Source organism: Apis mellifera, linkage group LG12 (genome assembly GCF_003254395.2).
Source record: "Apis mellifera strain DH4 linkage group LG12, Amel_HAv3.1, whole genome shotgun sequence".
Lineage (NCBI taxonomy): Eukaryota > Metazoa > Arthropoda > Insecta > Hymenoptera > Apidae > Apis > Apis mellifera.
In genome coordinates, this window is record NC_037649.1 from 4,872,982 (window position 1) to 4,899,782 (window position 26,801).

At 36.3% G+C, this 26,801-nt stretch overlaps 1 protein-coding gene across 1 annotated transcript in view; it reads left to right on the forward strand.

Moving 5' to 3' along the window:
• The window catches only part of LOC413125 (LIM/homeobox protein Lhx9), a 196,111-nt gene extending 172,967 nt beyond the window's left edge, over positions 1–23,144 (forward strand). The window contains exons 5-7 of the mRNA XM_016915530.2: positions 19,200–19,343; positions 20,600–20,729; positions 20,808–23,144. Coding sequence (XP_016771019.1) covers positions 19,200–19,343; positions 20,600–20,729; positions 20,808–21,041 — 508 coding nt within the window. The 3' untranslated portion in view covers positions 21,042–23,144. The remainder of the gene's footprint in view (positions 1–19,199; positions 19,344–20,599; positions 20,730–20,807) is intronic.
• The last annotated feature ends 3,657 nt before the right edge of the window (positions 23,145–26,801 follow it).

Consider the following 26,801-nt stretch of genomic DNA (forward strand, 5'->3'; position numbering starts at 1 on the left):
GAACGTACTTAACTCTGCTCCACCTCTGCGTTCACCTTCGTTCTTCAACAGTTTCGCAACTTGGAAAGTGTAATAAGCTGTGTAACTCGACGTTTCCGAAACGATCGATATTTGATAAACGCGAAACTTCTCCTTTCTATCTCGAGATCTTGCCCGTCTTTCCGTATACAACCTCTTATTTTCAATCACATTGTGATCAAACATCATTTATCGGGCCATTTGTGTAATATCACGTCCCCCCCCATATCGTAAATTTCCACCTATCGCTGTGTAAACACTGTGTACACACAGGCTGCAGCCTGGCCGAAACTATAATTGAAATTACGCTTTAACCTAACCTCGTAGCGGAGCCATACTCTTCGACACACGCAGCGCCCTCTGCCGGTGCATCATTGAAAGCGGTACTCATTTTCCCCGACTATGAAATGTAATAATTCGCCATTCAATTTACTGGATCCGCACGATTTATTCGCCGTCAAGGTGGACATGAAATATTCATTCGCTCGCTCGAATTCGCGTGAACTCCTCGCGAAAGAGGGGGGGGAGGAAAGCTGCGCCTGATTAAATTTTTTTTTGTTTTCTTTCTATTTTTTTCTTTCTTTTAATCCACGTGTATATGGAATATTAATGCATTCGTGAGAACTTTTGGAGATCGAAAACGAAAGAGATGATGCACAAAAAAATAACTTAAATATTTATATTAGATGAAGCGAGATGAATCGCTTTAATATGTCTTACAAAGTATATAAAACTTCCATAAAATTTGATATTAAACGAATTGATAATAATTCAATTGAATAGAAATAATGTATTTGTGAAACGCTTTTTTGAGGATTAATTTTATAAGTCAAAATAAACAAAAAAAAAGTTACAGTATACAAAACTAGATATTTCGAGTTTCTGTTTGCACAAAGTAAGCCAGAAAAGTCTCGTCTCTAATCTCCATTTTATCTAACGTAAACTCAAATTGGTTATATCTGAATAAATAAACCTCAAACGACATTTTTATGTATCAACTTTTGCATCTGTTTTCAGAATCAACTCTTCAAATATTTTATAATTATAACACTCTCCGCATATACCATCCATTTCTTTCTTTTATGCTCTTTCTTCTCATCGATGCTAGGAAAACCCATCATCATCATCTAGCGCTAGATTCATCGAAACTGGAAAGTAGACTCAGAAGGGAGAAGAAGACACAAATTGCTGGAGCTTCTTTGATTGCGCAATTTTCGCGGTGTTAATTAACTGAATTCAGCTCTAGTAATAAATGTGCCCGGGCAGGACAAAAGGATAATCGTGGAAAAGTGTTCCTTAATCGTAAGGCCGTTTAATAACACAATGGAGGAATTTCACGCGGAGATGGGTGCCCCGTTGCAGAGGCACTTAATTAAATACGCCCCTCTCTCTCTACCCACCACCACCACCACCACCCACCAACCTCTCCACCCTTACTCACTGTCGCTTTCTCCCTCCCCCCACTCACGCCTCTCTCTCTCTCTCTCTCTCGGCAGATGCAATCAAATTTCAATTAGAAAAGGGACTTTTTGCACGAAACGCACCGGTGTCCCGTGCAATTTGATTTAATGCCATATTATTACACGGCGAACGTGCCGGTAATAATAGGAAGCTTAAATTGCCCGTAATAGTAACATACGTGTGGATACAATATGGATAAGACCGGCGCGGATGGCTTTTCACTCGGAATATATTTTACGTACACTATTTACATAATGGACATTATAGTGGCCCTTGAGAGCGACAGTGAAACAGGAACAAGTACGAAATCTCTGAAATTCCTGAAATGAACGTGCCTTATTATTATTTCTGTTACTTTTTTTCTCTCTTTCTTTCTTTTTTCCCTCCCATAAAAGAAATCCGTTTATTTAATGGTTCCACTTACGCGTCTTTTTAATTTATTGAACGCTTTTAAAATATGTATACGTATGTATACGTATACGTATTTTACCAGCAAATTATTGTTGGTCATGCATGGAGTCTTGTAGAATTCAGGCTCAAGAGAAAAACTTTGATTATACCGAAGATTGTTAAAATTAAGAAAAAGTTCACTGTTAAATGAAATTATATAACTTCTAATTTTTTAATTTCTCATTTCGTATAAATAAATATAACAATTTATCAACATACAATATTTTTTTTTTATAACAAAGTATATATATATTTTAAAACTTAAAACTTCACCCTCTTTAATATGACGTTTATATATTATATAAAAAAATCCCTAATATACTATTAAGTTAACGAAACGCCTTAAAAATTAATTTAATCGGAAAAATTTTCCGATATTTCGAATTTCCGCCGAATCTCTTTCGTCCCTAGCATCAATTGCTATTTATCGTTCTCGGATATAACGAAAATTCCAATCGAAGGGTGGCTGTTTATCGGCATGACGTGGCTTGGCTTGGCGCGTTCGAGGACGGTTCTCTCAAACGAATCGACGTGGCAACTTTTAATTGCTCCGACCTTATCGAGCCAGCAGCGGCGGTGGCGGCGGCGGATCCGGCGCGCGTCCTTTGCGGCGTAATGAGCGGAGATGCTCGACCGCTTGACCGAATCGCTCCATTTTCGATTTCTCCTTAATTACTAATTAGAGGCCAGACCGTCTCGCGTCGATCGGCTAGAACGAGTAGAAGAAATTACACAGACCCGACCCGCGGTGATCGGGCGCATAAAAATCTTTCCTCTTCCTCTTCCTCTTCCTTCACCCTTCTGTGCCAAAGTCCATCGCTTTCTTTTTTTTTTTTTTTTTTTTTTTAGAAAATTCTATCTCTGTTATTATGCTTTTCATTCGGAAAAAGTTACAGTTGGATGTAATATCTCGTATAGATTTTAATTTTCGTGAGAATGGAATGATAATTTAATACGTTTTCTTTAATCATCGTGTGTAAATTAATTGAGCTGGAGATTGATGAGGAATATCTTCGTTATGTGAATTGTTTCACGAGCAATTAAGATTATTCGATTTAAGACAATTGGAAAAATTAAGAAGTTCACCCGGCCAAATTAGTAGCATTGGAATGGAAGTTTTGTCCGAGTTTGGAATTTTCCAATATCCAAACCTATCTTGATCAACCTCTCGCGACCTCCTTTCGTAATATATTCAAAGAAGTGTAAGTATAAGTAATACGTGTGATAATATGTAGTAATATTCAAATAAGGTGAAATTATGAAAATTAACTCTTGTAGAGTGCGGCAAAGTAATTACATCAAAATCAATAAATTCTAAAAGTCATTAAATAAAGGAAGATAAGTAAAAGTAATTAATTAAAAGTTACTTAATTAAATTAAAATTAATTAACTGAAAAGACAGCAATCCTCCCGTGGATCACGATCCTCTCGCAGGCTTTTTAAAAAAATCCTGGAAATAATTCGGAAATTTTTTCCTTTTCCCTTTTTTCTCTACTAGAACCTATCTGAAAGGTTTAATTATACCAAAGTATTTCATTTAATTTATTCGACATAAACAGATTGAAAGCTCTTTTGTCCAAACAAAACAGAGTATATTTCTATAATTAACATCGATGAAAAGATATCACGTGCAAAGACCAATTACAAAACTCTTTTAAACGTTATACACGATAAAACGTGACATTTATACGATAACAAAGATACAACTAGACTGCGTTATGGCACAGATAGGATTTTGCAGACTTTAAATTTTAATTTTTCTTCCCTTTACGTCTTCCTCATTCTCTAAAAAAAAAATCATTAAATTTTATACATACAAAAAGAAAACTTCTCTTACTTATCCAAATTAAATATTCTAAAACTCGTGCTCGAATAATTCAAACGATATCGATGCATCTAATAATTTAACTGAACAATTTCATTCGAAATTTGCGGATCGACGCACAAATGATATTATTGCACGAAAGAGGCCTCCACTCTTTCCGGAACGTAATCCATTCCCTCCTCTCTCGTCCCTAAATCGGAGCGATTGTACGATCCGTAATAGCCGTAATTACGGGCATGCCGGGGCCCCATCTGCCACACAAGGACAATTAATAATCTAATCAGACGGCAGTGATTAACACGTTAGACACGGACAAATGCCGAGCGAAGGAAAGGCCGAGATGAAAAGGCGCCGTGCCAGCCGAGAGACCAGCCTCTTTGTGCGTCTCTTTCAGGACGATGGTCCCGCCGCCGCTGCCCTGGGAACAACCAACAGTATTCCTCTCGCGGAAATTATTCCTACAAAGAAAAGGAAACACGACGATCAAAGAATTTTCCACCGAAACATCCAGACACGAATTCTTGTTTCTCCTTTTTCTACCATAATCAAACGATTATCACTATTATAGCCAGTGTCGAATATACAAACATCATCTTTCAACCCTTAAAAGCCTCCTTTCGAAATCAACGAAAATCAATAATCCAAGTCATCATCAGGATTATTAACCATTTAAATCATCCCTCGACTGCTCCCGATTCGCGCAGCTTTGTCCCTCTTTCTCTCCCTCCACCTCTTTTTTCCTCCAACGTGCGGATTGTGCGCGCAAATCGGCCTTATTAATTAGCGGAGCGAGGCCGCGACAATTCTCGTTAACCGTGGCGAGATTGACACCGCGCGTAATAATTAAGACGCGAGAGAGAGAGAGAAAGAGAAAGAGAGACACGAAATGGGGCGAGGGGAGGGGATGGTCGCGAGGATTTGGTTCGATTTCCAAGGGCGGGGGCGGGCGTTTTGCATTATTATCAGTGAAATCAACTAATTAGAAATAGCGGGGATTGCTCGTTAAAGATCGAGCCCGCCGGCTGTAATCACCAATTACTTCCTTAAGTAAGCCGGGCGCTGAACTTCGCTCATTAAAATTATTAAACGGTTCGCCCGTATAGAATCTGTATTTAACCTTGATACGAACCCCCGCCTCCCGCGCTGCTGGAATTTCTCCCTTCGCCTTCGTGTCCCACGTGTATTTTCCATTAATCAATCTGTCTCCGTGTCTTCGTTAACTCCGCTCCACGGCGGCGTCTTTCCGAGACGCGTGGAAACGCAAGCGAAGCCTTTCGAATTTACAGCCGTTTAATTTTTCCGATTGGATTTTGCGCGCGCGCGCGCGATCGTCTTATTGGGGGGGAGGAGATGGAATCCGCCAAGCCAATGGATGAAGTTATTGGAAAGTTGTTGTTGCTGGGAGATAGGAGAGAGAGAGAGAGGTTGTATATACTTAATTTATGTGTTTTTGCATTTGATATTTCTTCAGTTTGATTGACGTTTCCCAACGTTGGCTCCTTTAAAACATGCATCCGCGTGTATACGGTTGTCCATAAATCATTGGACAGTTAATAATACCTTTCAGGATGTGGACAAATGAACGTTACGATATTGTAATGCGATATCGGCATTAATTAATACACATCGCGAGGGGGGAATTATGTTTTAGTAATTAGGGTTAAGTATTGAGCAACAGGGTATAATATATTATTTGAAAAGATTAAGTATCTTAAGTATCAAGAGTAGTTTTACCAAAGTCACATTTAGTTGAGTAGTCAAATTGGATTGATTGTTTATCCGGAAGAAGTTTGAAAGTTTTAATTCCTCGAAGAATGCCTTTTTTTTTCTCTTTTTAATTTAATCAGAAAGGAGAAGGAAAAGAGACGATAAAAAAAAAGATAGTTTTCTTTTCACTCGTTAATAATCGAGAAATCATTTTATCAATTTTTATGGTCGACTAACGACGCATTAAGCATAAAACAGGTGGAAAAGAAGGAAACGAGAGAGGGAGGAGGGAAAAAAAAAAAAAGAAGAAGAAGAAGACTCGAAAACTGGGAGGTCTTTCGGTGATTAAGTCGCATTCCGTCGCCCCGAGTTTATCGCCTCAATATATAATTAATTGCATTTCGACGTGGCGATCGACGATTCTTACGGCGTTATAACGGTCCCCGGAAATTGCTGGACCCGTTAGAGGAACGGACACGCGAGTATTTGTCGAATCGAAGACGCGATGGACGATAATAAGTTTCACGTCGATCGAGGATCCTCTTTGACGAGGATCGCGATCTGTACTTGCCAGATCGGTGGATTGAATATGAAGAAAACGCGATCCCAGCGTGTAATAAGAGTAAAGCGATAAAGCTTGAAACAGTTACTCGTGCGGAATAGAAATCGCTTCCATTTCGAATATTCCTTTTTTTTCTCTCTCTCTCCTTCTTTTGGAATTGCAAGAAATCTCAAAAGTTAATTTATTAGAGGAAATTTTTTATTCAGAATACGATAAATAGATTGAATCAATTCAATGATTTAAATTCATTATTTTTGAGTGCCTCTAAAAAAATTAAAGTACTTTACATACAAAATCAAATTTTCACGAATATGACGATCGAAGAACGAAACATTCGCTTTATTTCTTAGATAAATATAAGTCACAATTGACATTTTTGAACTAGTTAATCAATATATTATCTACTTTTATTCGCTGTATATAAATATTACGCATCGAAGGGTTTTATCTTAAACAAATAAGAAGGAATGATCGGTAATCATTCTTGATTCACCAAAGAAACAAAAAAAAAAAAAGAAAAAAGATGCAATTTATTAGACTTCCTATAATGTAATGTACATACACAAAAATACAGCACAAGTATGTGTACAAGAAAATCACATTAGCTTCGCATCAATTTAGAAAACGAACGTTCACAAGGCGCAACACGAGTATAAATCATCGAAACATCGTAATCGAACCGAAGAAAGTTAGCCAAGTTGTACTTTCTCCTCATCATCCTTATGGTTCCTTGACTCCCAGACAAAAATCTCTATTTCTCCGTTCTCGAATAATCCGATACACGTGTGCAAAACACACGACGAACTCGAACGATTCACCGAGAAAAAATGGCGGCTAAGGGCTTGTAGCCAGGGGGTAGAAAAATCAGGATGAAAGGGATATGGAATAATAAAGCGAAAAAAGAGAGAGAGAGAGGAAGGGGAAAGAAAAAGGAAGGAAGAAGAAAATTGGAGAAAGAATTGAAACGTCATTCCGCGAGCAATCATCGAGCTGACTGGGCTCTGGCGGCGCGCGATCGGCCAGATCCTGGACAGATAAATTAGCAATTTAATTATGGAACTGTCAGCCGGTAATTAAATTAATAACGAGAAACCTCGAATCCAATCCGATCCATCGTGGCAACCTTTCGCGCTCCACGGACCTCGGCCAACGATATCGCATCGATATTCGCGCGTGTGCACGTTTTGAAGCCTGTCAGAAATTGCAGACAATTTTCTCCTAACGTACGTACCCCTCTTTCTCTATCTCGCGCTCCTTCTATCCAACGTTAATAACTATACTTGCCTGCAGAGTGCAGCACAGTTGTAGCCAAATGGCTGACCGTTTTTTTTTCATCCTTTTTTTTTTTCATGCTGTTGATACAATTCAAATAATTGTTAATTCCCCGAATTAATTAATTATGGAAACAAATGCGATGTATTTTATCCTGACGAGTTTCGTAATAAAATTTTTAACGATCGACGCTTGTAGATCGAAGGATTAGTTATTGACAATGCAGCAATGTTTAAATTGTTTCTTACTATTCTTGGATATAAAATTAGTATAAAATTAGTAAAATCATTTCTTCTATCTCTTGTGCTTCCGATTCTCATACTCTCTCGTCCCCTTTTATATTTGTTTTTGCCGCTGCTCTACGTTAGTTACTTGTTTTCCTCGTCAAACGTTTTCGAGCTTTCTCCTCTTCACGCTTTGCCACGAAGAGAGGAACTCGGCAGCGGGGAATTATCCACGAATTAAATCCCGTTTTCACGAAAGGATGCTTATTAGCGACGTGATTGATGAAGAGTTTTGAAACGGATAAAATGACTTTATGTTTCAAGACTATTTTAATCGATTAAACGCATTTCTCTAATTAATATGATTTGGGTTGTATTCTTTATCATTTTATTTTTTATTATATCGATATATACTTTTCTTTATATATGCTTTAAACTGACTGCATATAATGAGAGTCTTTTCATCAGATCTTTTGTATTTCATAATATTAAATTTTTATATTAAACGATACGATTTCATATATTGAATATAATCCTATAATAAATATTCCGGTGTACAATAAATATAAATAATTTTTTTACCTATTATACGTATTCTATCAAGTTACAGATCAAATGAATTTTTAATAAAGTTATTAAAAATAATATTTAAACTTTGATGCAATTAATTCAGTACATTCTGTTTATTAAAAAAAAAGAAAAATTGTCACGATTAAAATTTTTAATTGATTGTTACCGATAACTTGATTCATTTATATTTGCTAATTTAAATTTTCAACATTAATAACAGATTGTTTAATTTGCAACTATTATATAGCTCTATTCTCAATATTTTTATTGCAATTCTAAATTTATAAATGCTTAACAAGTGATCCTAATTCTTCCTCATTTACAAAAATATCAATAAATTTAAAGAAGAAAGCAAAGAATTAAAATTTCTAATTTTGTTAAAATTCATCCCATTATTTCCATTCGCAAAATCGATAAAATCAAAACGACTTGATGATAAATAACATCTTTGCACAATATACACACACACACATCGTACTTACATCTGCATTCTCGATCGTGGTTGCAAACGTCGATCATCCCCGAACGCCCATAGCCGGAACACCTCCGCGTCTAGATGCATTGTGCGCCGCTCACGTGATCCAATATACGAAAAGCAAAAGTGTTTACAGGCTGGCGGCCCGATACGAGATTAAACGTCGACGGTGAACCCGGCCCGGCCGATTAAAATTCCCCGATATTTTATCGACGTGGCACGATGGCCGGCGAATTCGACGCTTCCTCGCGAATGCAACATAAATAGGAATCGAGCGGCGGCGGCGGCGCGTGTGAAAACTTTCATCGGCGTCGATCAACCACGATCATCTCTCCATCTCTATTATAGCGGATCGTTATACGCTCGATATTTTAATTCTTCCACGTCGCCGCAATTTTCGACGCAAGAATCAACAGGTATATACCCCCCCCCCCCCGTCCTCTCCAGCACCCCGATTCGAAGGAGGGATTTCGCGAATCGAATTGTATTTAGAATACAGTATGATTACAAAATTGAACATTGTGATTTCGAACATTCTAATTTTCTGTTCTGAATCGTATTATTTGCGATAATGGAATAAAAAGGATGATTTCCACAGGGACATAAGAAATAGCGTGCATCGATAAATTTTTAGAAAACAAAATAGTGGAGTTTTTAAATTAAGTTTGGATCAAGAAAATTTATCAAAGTGATCTTCAGATACAATCAGATATAAATGAAAAATAGATTGAATGTTTCGTAAATGTCATATTACTATAAGTATTATACTATATATGGTGTAGTAAAATCTTAAAGTTTATAATCAGTGTATACATTTATTTAAGATTTTAGTGAAAATCTTGAATAGAGTATAAAAATATTTATTGTTCCTAAAAATACATTTACCAGACAATTGGATTGTTTAGTATCAATTTATAGATTTAAAATAAATAAACAAATGAAATAATAATAAAATTTCGAAGTTGGTTACAATAGATTTCTTTTTTAAATCGAAGAATTTATATCGAAGGAATAATCATAATCGATTATGCATATTTCAATCGAAACAATCGGAGGAACAAAAATATATGCAGCATATATGCAGAATTTTTATAGCCAATCGTTGTCAAGGAGTTTTATTTTGCGCATACTTGTACTAAATCAAATGTGAAACTGTATGCATTTACTAGTCAAAGTTTACATTTGATTAGTTACGAGTACATTTACTTTACAAATTAGTATGTGTATACAATGATTAATAAGTGTATACATTTACCGTAGTTGACGTTTCTACCGCAATATATATACAATAACATCTAAATGCAAACGTGTACTTAATGTTAACTATCGAGACGAAACACTTAAGAAATTAGAAAGCTACATTAAGAATGCTACAAAATATAACGTTGTGAAATCCACGATAATTGACACTTAGGGAAAAGAAAAAAAAAAAAAAAAGAAGAAAAAAAACAAGGATTAAGAAAATTAGAAATTGTAATATGCAAATTGCATTAGCATTGCGTTAAGAAATTTTTTAGCATTTTAACAACTAAAAAAAGAAAAGAAAAATTTTTAATACATTCTCCTAATCTTCTCGACAAATGACCAATATAATAATATTTTCTCTGAAAACGTAAAACAAAAAAATCTGTGTCCTCTTATCCGAACGAATCTTGTTTTCCTCTTAGTTCGAATAATGGAGGTTGTAGTGTGTGTGCGTTAAATACGTACAGTTGTACAGGTTTGTGTGCGCCCTATATAAGAGTGGTCGATGAAGTATCGTGGTATGCACAAGTTGTGCACGTGCATACAGGTGCAGTAACTGTGTCCGACTCGTTTCGCTCGAACGAGCGCGAGCACCGTGAGCGGGCGGCCACGTGTTCCGCGTACCACGAGAGGACGGAAAATGGCTCGATATCGTTCGGTTGAATCGAGGCTTGGATTTGCTTCAGGTTATGGTCCTGTGTGATTGTACACCGCTTTCCGTAGAAAGTAGTTGTGCGTTTGGGAAATTGTTTTGTTATTTGGAATATCGACTTTCATTTTTTTTTTCTTTTTCCTTTTTTTTTTTTTTTTCTGGAGATTTAACTTGGCTCCGGCGGAATGGGTTATCTGAGTTTGATTGAATTTGGGGGAAATAGAAAGCGAGGATAAAATTGATTATTTAGTATCGGTTCTCTTGGATGGTTTTTTTTCCCTCCTTCTTCTTCTAAGTTTGGTTTATATGAGAATTTTATTATAATGAGTTTTATGAGATATTTTAATGGGAATGATAACGTTGCTGTAAAGTAGAATAGGACACGAATGATTATTCGAATAAAATTTTTATTTACGTAGTATTTAGTTTATTAATACCTTATTTTAAATAATATTACTTCAATATTTGTTATATTTGTTTCATTGTAAAAGAATAATGTTTTTTTCTTTTTTGATGAAATAGTTTTTCTATATTGGATTCTCAAAGGCCAATTTTATTTTTTTAGACAAAGTCTACATCTAAATACTTTTTGACTTCTGCTAAAATAAAATCTGTATTTCTTTGTACGAGAGATTTTTATTATTTGGCATTCTTTTATTCTTTATGTTATAAAAATATTATTAAATAAGCTATACACAAAGTCATATATTGTTTTAAAGATTGATATTAAAATTATTACAATCATTAACAATCTATTTTATTAAGATAAAAACATAATTCCATCGTATCTATTTAGGTGATAGCATTAAAGATTCAAATTATACAGAAAAATATTATTTCTCAGTATTTCCAATCAAAAGTCGGTCAAGTTTCAAATGTCTGGCCAATCTATTTAATTATTCAACGTAGTCAATATAAATTTCATCTTTCTCGAATCGAAATAAAAAAAAAGAAAAGAAAAGAAAAGACCAATCAAACTTTCATTTAAGTAACTCGCGACTCTTCGAGGAGAGAACGCTGCTCCTTCAGATCAAAAGGTCGCTGTAATTATTAGCGTGCTTGATTAATCAACCAGCACGCAGAGAGCGAGCCAGAACAACGAACCAACGATGGAATATCGATCCCTCAACCGAATGAATCGAAAATCGAGCGGACCAAAGTAATTTTCAGTTGCTTCAATCGATTCCTTTCCTCGTTTTGTATGCTCGTGTGTATTTGTGTGAAGGTGGAACGAACCACAACCTACGTGCATATATATATGTGTATGTGTGTATACAGTGGCTTACGAAACTATTCGAATTTTATTTACTCGTAGTAAATAAAATTGTTAGATTTAACTTGTGAAAATATTATTGTAAGATTAACAAATTAGTAATCGTGCAATCATTGGATTATATATAAATTGTATGAAAGACCTCATATAAAAATAAGATACTGCAATGTTGCAATTCAGATTTTTAGCACAGTCTGTCTGTTTCTAAAAATATTATCTGAAATTGTATACGAGACAAATGAATAAACGTTAACATTTTAAAACGTTAAATTTTATTCCTATAAAAAAGAAATCTTTTACGTACAATTCATTATAGAAATATAAACTTTCGTTAGAATCAAGATTTTCAAGAATTAAAAATAATTTCCTTTCGAATACTTTTCTAAGTTACCGTGTATAATAATACTATGTATACATATATGTACACATAACTATTGAATACAAACGTGGGAGGCCTTTCACATTCCGTGGAGAAAATTTGTTCCACAGGCACATTTTGCATCGAGGAAAAAGTTCGTTTTAACGACGTATATCTGGTTCTAACGACGAACGATTATAAATATCACGAGTACCACGGTAAATTAATGAGAAACTACGACGAGACAAAATCGAGCATAAGAGTAGATATAGTTTTCTTCGTTTAGATTTGCTTGGCTCGAGCCTTTTTTTTTGCCTCGTCTCCCTCTTTTCTCTCTCTTTCTTTTTCTCCCTGTTTTACCGACGATCGATTCCATCGAATGGATCACGTATGCAAAACGCCGCCTCTATCCGATGCAATTAAACGCACAACCACTCCCGTGACGCGTGCACACGGGCAAAAGAACTTTGTTTCATTTTCTCCTTGCACGCTTTCTCATTTTCACTTCACCGTGTGTTATAGTCCACGGGCATAAATAATCCAATGGATCGAGGCGAAGCGTGTCCTTCGTACGCGAGAAAAACACACTTCGAGCTTTGATTTGCTTTGCTTTTTTTTTTATTGCTCGATCAATGTAATTGTCTCACTTAGGGAAGGGGAATATGGGAAACACAGGCTACAAAGAAATCGTAGAATTTACGATGAACGATGATGACGAGAGACGTTTCGATCGTGGAACGATTTATTTAACACTGGCTGACCGATTATTAAAAAGCGCTTTTACGATTAAATCGTTTTATCCTTTCTGAATAAGCAATTAATCCTTGTTCCAATTCTTCGATATGATAAAATTTGGTTTAAATGAACTTGTCAGAAGGGACAAGCAGCTCGTGTAATGGAAATTCGTATAATTTTTCTTGTCAGTCGTGATTTTTCGTTTCGATTAATTAGGAGTTCATGTTCACGTAGAGGATTTTTCTTTTTTTTTAGAGCGCGTAACGATATATCAAATATTATAAATTCGAAGCAATTTTACAAATTCTTTGCTTATTTAAATATTACACGAAATATAGTTGCAATATATATTATTATAAATTGGAACTGTCGTTGATCTCCTGTTTCCATTTGTTCGTCGTTTATTTTATTCTTTCGATAATCTTTCGAATTAATCTATTTTAATACTTATTACTCGTATTCACTAAGTAATACCCTGAGACTTTAGATCTCGCGATCGTGTAACAAGAATGCAAATGGAGTTACAGACTTTTTTTTTTCTCGATGACGTAGACAATCAGTTTTCAGAATATTTAATTTCATTAAACTCATTTTTACTTTCATTTTATAATTATATCGTTTCATTTTACTTTTTTTTACCCCGACTCAGTATTATCAATATTTTAAATGTCACACTAACGAGAACAAGTTGTATTCCAATTATGATCTGGCAATAAATAACGACGAAAAAAATAGAAATATTTAATTACAATACATCAAGCAACATACTTCTATCAAAGTTTGATTATTGTATCAGAACAAAAGTCGGTCAAATCCGAATAATCAGACACGAATTAAATCTTTATTTAATCCTTTTTACTTTTTATCCTCAATAAAATATATATCCCCCAACTCTTGATCTCTATCTAATTTCAAATAATAATAGAAATTCGTCCGGAATGTAATCAGAAATAACCGATTCGTCCATCCCGTTTCCCACGTCGAGGGTTTCGAAACCTCTGAAATTCCATCTTTGAAATTCCCGGGGTATCCTCGACGAGGAAGGCACCGTGTCGTGGCCGATTCGACGTGGCCACGTATCGTTACACAGCTAATTGCGGTATAAACAGCGGACTTTACGAGGCACCGGTGTACTGGCTGGCAACGTTCGGCAAACATTAGCCGCCATTAACGAAGATATAAGGCCGCGTGTATTGATGCGTCGCGATTGAAGATCCGCAATGTCAAGGAGAGAAGAAGGCTGAAATGTTAAGATCGTCGGGCCCCGTAATCGAACACCTGACGCTTACATTCCAGGAAATTGGCCCGAGATAGCCGCCTGGGTAATGCTAATGGATGGATATTAATTCGAACCGTGGCGAATACATTTTAACTAATCTCGCTCGAGGGTATCGCGAGGGGAAACGTGAAAGTGGGAGAGGTTAGGGCGCGAATCACCTCTGTGGGCGTCAGGTGATACCCGTCCTCGTAACGTACGTTGAGGTATTCTGTCGATCCGGAAACTGTGAATGTGCCTACTCTCGATGGACGAGGCCAACTAGGCCGTTGCGATTTTCCGCACTTTGCCTCTCTGGTCGAATGGAATCTTATGGCTTGAATTATTGTTGAAGCGAACTTGAGCAAGGAAAAAGTCAAAATGTTGTCGAGAAACTCGAAATGCATCTTCGATAACGTTGATAGACTACGTTATATTTATTAGTGCGTCTTCCAATTTTGTGGGCGTTCGATTTATGCGGATGATTTAAGAAGATCGAAACTGGTCTCTGTGATTTTTTAATGCTTCGTTTTTTATTATCTATTATGATATTTTTTTTTTCTTATCTAGTTGGATGTTTTGTGATTTATTAGATATTTATTAGAAATGTTACGGATCTTATAATAACTCTTTAATAAATTTTTATTGATTCGATAATTATTCCTATATCAGTCTATCTTGACTGACAATATCCAAAAAAGAAATAATCATATTATTTTCGAAGTTTCCATTGTCGGTAAGTTCCTCCCTTAAAATTTCGGCGAATTTTTTTTACCACAGCCGAGGTTCGTGAACCGTATTTTTACCGTGAAAATAAAAAAAAGAAACGACATCCACCGGTCGACAATGGAAAATATATTATCGAGGTTTCGGCGTATATATATTTATATATTTTTTTTTCTTCTAAGCGCGGGTTCTTTCGCATTGGAAATTTCCATTAATTCACCGGCGAGCTTCGATATATTTCATGGAAGCTCGATCGGACAGCGTCGAGCGTTTTTCGTTTCAATTTGCCGCCCACTCCTCTCCTTTTTCCTTTTCATCCTCTTTTCTTTATCTTTCCCCACATGCATGGAGATACTTGAAACCGCAACTTAACCCAAATATCAACATTGGTTATTTTTAATTGCTCCATAGGGACCCGCGATACTATTAATAACCCGCGCCTTGAGAAGAAGGGACCTCGATGATCATAAAGCGTGGAATTTTAATGATACACATACATACACACACACACATACCGTGCGTATATACACGATTGTCGCAAATTATAAAGGGAAAAGCGGCGTGGCACATTTAAAGATTATAGGAACCTATAAAGCTTTAGCCGCGCAACATTTTATAAAGCCGATTATTCGGTAGGAGGAGAGGAAGGTTTCGCCCGTTTCGAATTGACGAATCTTGCAGGAATTCGATGTACGCTCGACCAATCCTGCGATGGGAAACGTTGTATCCCCCCCTCCCCCGCCGTAACAAGGTCGGACAGGATGAAATGATTGTCGGAAGGATGAAATTTCCAAGTGTCTCCGCTTTCGTTTAATCCTTTCCCGGAGCCCTTTCGAGCTCACCTCCTTTGTAATTTGTTAATGGAGAAATTAAGGAGGAGACAGTAAGTGTGCGCGAGGGGTGAGGATGGAAAAAGGATATTTTGGAAGTAGTTCTCTTTATTGTTTTATAGATAGATGTATTTTAAGAATGTTTCTTCTCCCGTTGGAAATCTTATATTATTCCTTGCGTGTCATCTCATCGCGTAGAGAGAAACATTCGTACTCGTCTTATTTCAGCAAATGAGCAATATATTAAAAATTATTACTATTCACGATATTTTTACACCACCTTAATATGAGCCAAACATATGAGCCGTTTACACTTTTCGAATAGACTGTAATGACACACAGGTGTTATTAAAATTAACCAACCACAAAATGATAAAATTCTTATTATATAGCCACTTACAAAAGAATATATAGATAGCATATACGTATATATATATATACACATCCACGTGTGTGTATTAATCATAAACGAAATATGCTAAAAGGGAGAAATGTTTATTAACTCCCTGCTCGATGTAACTAAATGGCAACTGCATAACAGTGATTTTATAACTGCGAAATGATAAAATTCTGAACACGATCATTTACAATCTCAAATGCAAAGAAAACACGTGTGTCATCGAGTGTACACATGTAATTAACACGCGCGCGTATTAATCGTGCGCGTATATAGAAAACGCATAGAGAAACGCATAAGTATAGAGAGAGAGAGAGAGAGAGAGAGAGAGAAGAAACGTTTATTAACTCGCCGGCCGGTATAGCCGGCACGGCTAACGACGACGTTTAGCCTGAAAGAAGGCGTGTGCTTGTTTTGAAGGGATCAAAAGGGAGGAGAAGGTTGCATGCATGCAGGCAGGCAGGCAGGCAGGCAGGCCGCCGCCTCTGAAAGCCCGCGAAATTTCCAGCGACGCAAACATTTTTTCGCCTTCCCTTCCCTCTTAGTTTCTATATTCTTTCCTCTATTATTCTCTCCTCCTCTTTTTCTTTTTCTTTCCCCCTCGTGGCTAGAGAAACGAGCGTTTAGGAAAGAGGGAAGGAGAAGAAGGACAAGTGACGAGCAACGGGTTTCACACGAACGAAGACGCCGCGACAATTATACATGCGACGCCTTATTATAATCTGTCCCCCCCTCTCTCTCTCTCTCTCTATATATATATATATATCTTTTCGTGTCGTTTAAAGCAGCTGGAACGTCAACGGGACCACGGGTATAATAAGGAAGAAAAGAAAGGGAAGCGTGGCGTGGTGAATATAGGATTCTACACGGGGTCCCTCTGTTGCCGGCCTAACCTCATTTAGTTAGAAAGTGTTTGCGCGATGAGATCGGCGCGAGGTTTAATTGGAAACGCCTCGTGTCTATCGCATCGCGTTCAAACCCGGAGTAGAATGTCGTCCTCCGAGCCCTCGGCTGTAATTGGTCGCCTTTCTCGCTTCATCCGAGACCGCCACGATTTTCCACAGGGGATATACCCATCCGCAGACACCCACCCATCCAATGATAAATTTGTATATTCGGACTAATGGCGCGCCTCGCGACGAGGTTCTCGTCGAACGGGGTTCGGGAACGAGATTCATGAGATTCTTGGATAGTTGGATGAAATTGTGTTCGAAAAAAAAAAAAAAAAAAAAGAACGGTGTGGGTTAGATGGATCCGCGAACGGAAGAAAAGTAAGTTTTTGATTTTTAAAAAATTGTATTTCTACGAAGATTAATCGAGATGAAAAAAAGTGTAACGTGAAAATTTAATAAAAGCCTTTTTCTTTCGTATCATTATTTATATAAGAGGTATTCCCATTAATATTTCATAACATTCTTTAAGAATTTCTTAAAGGCAAAAGTATAAGAGTTAATCTATTGAAATTTTATTATATCATTATACTATTTTATTATACTATTATACAATATAATTACTCTATTCTAATAACTTTTTTCTTTTTTTAAATATTTCTTTAATCTGTTCTGGAGAAACATAATGGCGGAATTTAATTTTTAATCTCCGAGTAATATAATATATTATATATATATATATAAAATTTATAAATCTCTTTAACCTGAAATAAAAATTTTAATTTTCATGTTTAATAAGAATATAGAAAGATCGGGATATTAAAATAAACATTTTATGACGAAAATTTTTAAAATGGTGGCCATTAAACTAAGATACTAAAATTGTAAGATAAACGTAAAAAATTGTTAATAAAAAGGAAGTAAGTATTATTCAAGTGATTTTAATAACAGATCGGGGCAAATGTATATATATATGTCGTAAATATAAATCGTTAAAATTTTATCGATAATATCATACAAATGTTAATATTTTTCGCCGATGAAAATATTTCCGAATAAAAACAAGAAACAAAGAAAAATGTTTCACAGCCGTAAAATGAAATTTTTATCAGACTTGTAATAAGTCGTAAACGAATCCGGATCGCAATACCATTAAAATCGATTCATTAGTACCGGCTACTGAAGGGAAAATCGCTTTGTTAATGCTTCGATAATACGTACGACATACATTGAACGATCGCCGCATACATACTTACATTTTTGCGAATTATCAATTTTTAGTCAACATCATTGAATTCGTAATGCGTATCCGACATAAATCTGGACTCGTTAATGTACCCAGCTACCCGTATAACCCAATGAAATATTAATGAACGTAGAAATATTCGTTTTCACGAACAAAGAGAAATCTCGTAATTATTGGCGCCCCCTTTCGCTTTGTCCAACCCCTTCTCTTGATCAAACCTTACCCTCGTAGCTCAATCATCCCCCCAATAAACTGTCTCTTTTCCTAAATATTGAGTTGGCCACAAAGTTTTTGTTAACGTTTATATTTGCCCAAACGTTCTATGAACCGATTCCAAGGAACACAACAATCAAATTGGATTGTACCGTGATCAATATTTCGTGAATTTACTAATTTATTATCTTATTATATATACTTTTTGTCATATCACAGATTGAATGTATATGATAATTAATCTATTAAATTAAGAATAGATAGCATGTAATTAATTTTAATTTTTAGTGATAATAATCTGTAAACAGATTACAAGGAAAGTATTCAGAATTAATGGAATTGGAAAAAAAAAATCCAGCAGTATAATATTACATGCATCCCTTCAAACAAGAATTGGATTGAAATATTTTTCTTCATTTATTACAATGTACAATTTTACTCTCTTTATATTATTATCTTTTCTTGAAATTTTTTATAAATTCTTCGATTCTGAAGAGATCTAGATCAAATTTTCGAAAAACATTGGACAATAAGCATTTTTGTATCTTCTTGAAAGATTGAAGAAACAACACAAATTTAAATGAAGAATATATATAACGAAGTAAAAACATTTATTTTTCTAAAAAAAAAAGAAAAAGAAAGAAAGAATTTTCCATCGAATGATAAAAATTGCAGGAATTAATATCCATTAATATCCTTTCCATCAGCAGTTTTACATATCCTTATCTTTTTTGCGTTTCAAATTAGAATTCAATTGATCTAATCAGAGGTAATTAACGTGGCTAATTAATCGACGTTATTCGCTATTGTTTCAGAATGTTTGGAAGTAGTGGTGCTTGTGCAGGTTGCGGCAACGCGATACCTGCCACCGAGCTGGTAATGAGGGCGGGTGGATCGGTATTTCATCAGAAATGCTTCACCTGTAGCAAATGCGGAAATCAACTGGTTTCCGGCGATAGGTAAGATTCAGATCTGATTAAGTTAGACTCGCTAACAATTGTTATTGCTAACGTTCTCACTGGAATAACAATGAAAAAAAGAACCTTTTGTTGTCCCTTGCACGTTCCACAAACAAACAGGCCAACTTATAGAAATATATTTTCTCCGGATCGAAAGTAACACAATTTTACATTATTATATTTTTAATTTTTGTTAAAACTAGCAAATTCAACCAAAAAATATCGAGTTTAATCGAATCTAATCTAAACCACAAGAAATTCAAAAACATGCAACTTACTTATCATAGCTTATTAACAGATAGATAATATCTTTGAAATTTTATGCAATATCATACAAATATTCATATCTTCCATATTCCAATTAATTTTGATAATTAAAACAAGATAAAAATAGCATCAACGAGAAATTTTTCATTGTTTCAGTGAGGAAGTAGTTGCATAATTATGTTATAGTGTAGCTAGAATATCTTGGGGGAATGTGGGGATGAAATGGAATCAATGGTAGATGTCGTGAACTCGATATTATTAGAATTTTACCGATAATTCCGTTTAGGGTGGATATATACAACTCGAGGAGAAAACGCGGCAATTAAAGGGTTGGAAAAGAGGCGTGTCACACGGTGGGGCTGTCGGTTAATTGGTGGGGATCGCAACTGGGGATTTTGTAATAAAGGAGGAGGGACACAATTATCGTGGCCCGGTAATGAAGCAATCTTGTTTATGAGCATCGATTTCGTGGATGCTCTGTGTGTGGATGCTCTGCTTGATTACGGCCGTTCGTTTCGAAGCACAATTTTTGTTCGTATGAAACGAACTTACTTTTACTACTTCCATCGGTATTGGCACAGGCGTGATGCAACGTACAGATGCACTATATGCACGTTACATAGCCAACTCTTCGTACAGAGTAGAAACGTGAGACGAGTTACGAATTATTGATCGTTTAACAACTTATTAAATAATTGATCGTGTACAATCCTATCTATAAATCAATAGACTTTATGATATATCAGGAATATTACAATATTACAACAAGTAACGTTACATTCTGCAATTGTAATAAATATTTTGTCTGATCGTCATAAAAAAAAATTAATAAATTACAACAAAATTATAATCAATGATTTATAGACAGATATGTACATTCGCAATTTTACTTTCTACTTTCACCGTGTTAAAAAAAAGAAATATTACTTACCACAATGAATCGAGACATGTGGAAAGATTAATTAAAAAAAATCCATTTCTCCGCCCAGGTACTACTTGCTATCGGGGTCACCGGTGTGCGAGACGGATTGGCACAAAATCGTGAAATCGTCGAGCGTCGCGGCCGCGGCCGCCGCGGCAGCGGCCGGAAACGGGGGTGCACCCGTAAGAAAAGGTAAGGTCGGTCGGCCTCGAAGGAGTCGCGAATGAGGCGGCAACCCGGTCGGTCGCCCGAAGAAGGTACAAGCCTCTCCACAGCCTACGCCCGCCGTCGTCCCGTCCCAGGTCGACGTCGTGGACGTGGCCGTCGGAGGGGATCCCTATTCGCCGCCTCCGCCGGGTCATCAGCAGTACCACCACCATCATCACCACCACCATCACCACCATCATCAGATGGGAGTCGTACATCCGGGACTGGCGGTACAGCAAACGCACCTGCAGGCGTCCACCTATCAGGACTGGTCTCCGTGGGCACAGGACACCTGCGACTGAACAACCTTAACCCTCGTTGAACCTCGAGGCAGGCCGTCTCCCGGCTGAACGAATCCTCTCCTGGCTCGGGCGCCACCGCCGTTCACTTCTCCAACGTTTCTTCCGTTCCATCTCCAAGGATAAAAAGAGATTGTTCTTGACGATCTTTCATCACGTGGAAAAATTGGAATCGTGAACTCCTTCTTCGGTTGTTAGCCGGTTCGCGAGAAACTGTTTTCTCTCTGTGAGGTTGGAACGAAACGTTTGTGACTCGCCTTGTGGACAACGCGAACCTTGTGTGCAAGAGGAGACGAAGGGCCGAGCCTGGAAATAGCCTGGTGAACGAGATTCTCGTTCCGATTGTGACCGAAGAACTCCGTTAAAGAGAGAGAGAGAGAGAAAAATACGTTTCTTGTTCGTATTTCAACGTGTCCCCGACCGATCGAACGCGTCTTCGATTCGGTGTTCCGCCGCGCGCCATGGCCGCATCCGCGCGATTCGATCCCCTCGAGGACGATCGAGACTATCGATAACCGTGTTCTCGGATAGTGCGCGTGGCCACCGCGTGGAGCCGCTGTACGCATCTTTCTCAACTGGTCTCCCTTCCCTAATCGATAATCTTTGCTCAATCACGGAAAATCGAGGGTAATTGGAAAAAGAAGCGTGTTTGAATGCGTTTTGGGCCGCGTGCATCGTCGCTGACAACAACAACGACGACGACGACGACGACGATGACGACGACGACGATGAGACGCCAGCTTTTCTTTCAGTCTCGTTCAATGTTTTTCGATGCTCGTCCGTTCGTTTAATCGAATCCGCAATCCTGTTAATCGCACGTCAGGTAACCAGCAATCACTTTCGCGCTCGTGTTTCACCGCCTTTCCTCTGGTAAACGCGACTGCATCTGCGTTCGATGCCCTCCCTCTTCACTCCGCCCCTCGTCACAGTGGTTTATTCAACACTGGCGCTTTGTAATGGTTTCGTACGGTTGAGATTTTGTAAGCGTGAAATGTTTCGCGGTTTAATGACAAGAAATTTTGAAACAAATTTTGCCGTTTTTCTTTTTTTTTTTTTTTTAGTTTTTCATTACGAAGATTATGTAAACATTCGATTATGTAATGTTTTTTTATTTAGTTTTATCTTATTCTTAACAACTTGATTAATATTTTTGTTTTATATATTTGAGATTTCGAGATTTTAATCGTGGAAGGAATAGTTCTTTTTTGTTTCGATCAAATTTGTCGAAATGCTTGGTTGTTATTATTTTTTTTATTAAGTGAGTTTTTCTTTAGTTTTTTATTTCTTCTTTTCTATATTTTTATTTATTTTTACTTTTTTATTGTTTTTCATTTGTTTAAGTTGACGAAGAGACCAAGATTTGACAAAGGGATTTAAAGATTTAAAATAAACGAAACTAAGAAGAAGCCAATATAATTGAAAATGATTATTTATCTATCGATTATAATAGAACCTCCATTATTCGAATTAATAAGGAGAATAAACTTTCAAATAAAGAAATATTCGGATAATGGAACATAGATTTTTCTTAGACGAATTATTTTGGGGAAAATAATACGCTTATTTACAACAAAATTGAGATGACAGCGTGGAAAAAAAAGTATCTATTATAAAAATTAGGGAATTCGTACTTTTTTAGCTGTCAAATTGCACAAATCTTTTAATATAAATACAAAGAAATGTGCAAAGAAATGTGCATCTCGCAAATAAATTTACATTTTTTTTCTTTTTTTAATATCAATGGATTTTCCAATGTAATAACGTAGGTACTTTTGTTAATTTTATAGTAACTCTCTTCGTTTTCTAATTTTCCAAGTATTTTTTCCCTTTCAATACTAAGTACATATTTATGTTTCAATATTATTATTGTACACTGTGTAAATTCGTCCAATTTCAAATTAAATTAAATTTTGCAAACGCGAATATAGATAGCATACAATTCGGTTAGTAGAATGAATATTAGAATATTCGAATAATGAAGGTTCCATTATAATAATTTTACTTTATCGTCCAAGAATTAAATTTTAATAATTACTCCGAGAAATAATTGTTCCGTTTCCAAACACTCGATTCTTTTTACCTCCTTTTTTTTTTTTTATATATATTCTCTCAAAAGTAAAATTCAATACAAAATTTAATAAAAACAAATTCTAAAATTTCTAAAATTAATTAAAACTCAAGATCTAAAATTAATAATAATCTAGATTGATTATTCATCCCATTAATTATTACTTTTATTTTATCCCTCGAAATTAATTCGAATAATTACTTTTAAAAAATATTTTCTTCGTTACACAAAACACCCAAGATTGTTCTTACTTCTTTTTTTTTTTTTTTTTCGTATTCCTTTAAATAGAATCTTTAAAGAGGGGGGGCCAGGATCTGACGCAGGAATCGAGATCTAAAATCACGTGTACAGAAAAGAAAATTCCATCGACTCGGATAATTCGTCGATTGAGAACGTCAGCTCCTGGCCCTTAGAAAATTATTTTTCTTTCAAAATCAACCAGCCCCTCCTCCCCCCTCCTCGAGACACAGCCTCTCCCTGTAAACTCATTAAGCGTTCCTTGTTCTCGCGATCGTTTAATCGAGTCTCTCCTGTCCCGGAATAAAAGATCGACATCACGAGGTGAAATCGTCGAACGAGCGAAATTATCATTCGAATTTTCCAACACCGTTGACGTCCCTCGTGGTCGGACCGGTTCTCTCCCTTTGCGAAATTCCCTGATCCAGATTGTGCAATCAGAGGTGGATAAAAAAAACTGTTCCTCGAGCATTACTCAACTCTCATCGAATAAGGATTTTTATTTATTTTTTTCGCAAAGTTTGTTATTAACGCTATAAACGTTTTTTTTGCTTATGGAGTTATTATCGAGGCTTTCGAATGTGTCGTATTGTCACATTTTAATTTACTTGATATCACTTTATGGATATTTTTTTGTAGAATAATACGTTGGAACGTGTCGCAATATACGATTATCAGTTTTTTTTTCAATTATCTTTTTCATCTTTGATTAGAATGAATTCTAAATACGTATAAATTTGGAGTATCAATGAATATATCATTTGCAAGCCTCAATAATAAATTTGTGAGCAAATTTCTAGATTCCTTTTCGAATTTATTCGAGAATGAATTCTCTCGTGACAGTATTTCTTGTAAGTAAACAATTAAATATTAAGAGTAATTGTTCTTATAAATAACTTTCACTTTCGATACGTGTCTATTAGCGGAAAACTTTCGAGAAAAACTTGAATCTTGAAAAATTGCGAATATATTTCACAATAATATCCAATTAACTGTCGCGGAATCGGAATCGAAACGTGTGTCGTTTTGAAAGAATACGTATTCCAAGAATTATATCCAACAATTTCATTGCCAATTTCGTTTGTTTCACTGATTCGTGAAAGAGATAAATGTATCATCTCGTGGATGATATACCTCAAAAGACTAGAATTCCAATTCTAAGAATTCGTAGCGACAGTTAAGTGGACACTATCGAAAAATATCTAATGAATCTTTACGTTTGCACAGACTATGATGATCACGTCATCATAGGAATTTTGTAAAAAATTGAGTACTGTCAAAAAAAAAAAAAGAAAGAAAATCCAAAGAATCGACGATTTATAAAGAGTGCTATAATGTTCGAGAAAAAAGAAAAAAAAAAAAAAATTCCTCCAGAGTCGAAACAAGGTTGAAACACTCTGTCTGTCTGTCTGTCTGTCTGTCTGTCTGGCGACGAGAGCGCGAGCACCGATGCCCAAGAACGCTTCGTTCGGCGAAAGGATTGGAGCGTGTAATAACAATACTTTTTCTAAGTGGCCAGGGTTTCGACATCCGCAATAAAACATTTACGTAAATGTATATTCGTGAACACGTTACGATGTATCTACCTAAAGGCCATGCCTGTTGTCGGTTTCCGTGTCGAGTTGTTGCCCCCTTTTACAAATTGTACAAAGTGTTTCCTTTTCCATCAAGTGGCGGCGCCGCCGCATCGCGGAAGTCGAAAACAGGAGGAGAATCGGAACTCGACACAGGTTCGGCCGCGTTCGAAGCTCAATGCGAAACTAAAGACACATGTTTTGGGTGTAAATCAACGCGGATACGGTTGGATCGGCCTCGCTTTATGGCTACATTTTCTCGTAACTTTTCAGATGCGATCATTTCGAATTGCGTTCGTACGATATAAAATATAATATCGTACGTAGTTTCGACGAATTCGTGAAAATTGCATTAGTAAAAAAAGTAGATAAAGGATCATCGTGATCCAACGATTTTCTCTTCGAGTGAACTTATTGGGTTGGTGGAGTAATAATTTAACGATCAATTTAACTGTGTTTGAAATTATTCGAATTTTTTTTTTTTAAATTGTTATATGGTTTATTAATAAGTGTTTTTTTCTTCTTCTTTCATTTGCATATGTCAATAATTTGACTATTTGTTAAATAATAACGATCTGATTAGATTTATCTTACAACTCGAAATTCCATCCGTAAAATTTGATAGACCACTGACCATTCTGTTCGTTCAATATTTATTTATAAAGTATAATATTTTCCGTATGAATAGTTACATTTATGTATTTATCAAATTCATATTGGAAACAGAAATATCACGAAATGGGCGTGACATTGACAGATTTTTGTAACAATTTGTTATACGATGTAAAAATTCTTGCCATTCTCCTTTTAATAAATGTTAACGGTTAATGTTATTTCGCTATTAGAGTAAATAATATTAACAATTTGCATTAACATTTATCTATTTATTTGGATGATTAATTATTTCTAACGTTTTACCTCCTTATTTACATATTTATCTTAACAACGAACACGTTCCATAGTTTCTTATCCAATCTAATTACAACAACCAGTATCATAAAACATAATTTTCACGAAACGAATGATACGATCATTTTAATTTTAAATTATTCATTTCCCCAGAATAAAAAAAAAAGACAAAAATAACCACCAACCCACTCACATTTTCTTTCTAACGAGAAAATAAAAAAATCGATATTCTATCTTTCCCCATTCCCTCCAACGTCTTCTTCCCTCCAGATTCTTATTCTCAAACAAGAGATGGACAAGATCCACCCTCCAAGTCCCGTAAAGCGACCGAACAATCGTGCCCGTGCAATTGATCGTTACTCGTTTACCCGTCTCGTTCTTAGCGAAACTTTCGTCTCTCAGAAACGCCGCCGCGTGCTTACGAGGATTCGAGGCGAGAATGATAAGAGAGTTAAAGAAATAAAAAGAATGAGAGAATGAGAGAGTGAGAGTGAGAGAGAGAGAGAGAGAGAGATTTAAAAAAAAGGGAGAAAAAGATGAAAGCGAACCGGCGACGTTCTCGACGCCCGATCGCTGCGACGGTGCTCGACGAGGGGTGGAGGATCGAAAGGGCGAAAGGGGAGATCGTCTCCCCTCGCCCCTCCCTCGTCGATTTCTCCTTCGATCTGCGGCGTCTTCGAACGCGCCGCCAACCCCGCCGATCCTTCGATCCATGATGAAAAGATCGAGAAGAAACGAAGAGGAATTCGCTTCTCGAGAGAGAGAAAGAGAGAGTGTTGATCGGACGAATGGATAATCGTTTGCTGTGACGGTGATCGTGTAATTTAATCTTGTACATAGGGTACATTTTGTATATTGTTAAAAGTTTGTGTGATATAAATGGTTATGTATTTACTATTAAAAAAAAAAAAGGAAAAAAAAAAAAGAATGCGGCGAAAAATGCGAGGGGGGGATTAAGGGGGGAGGGGGGGATGT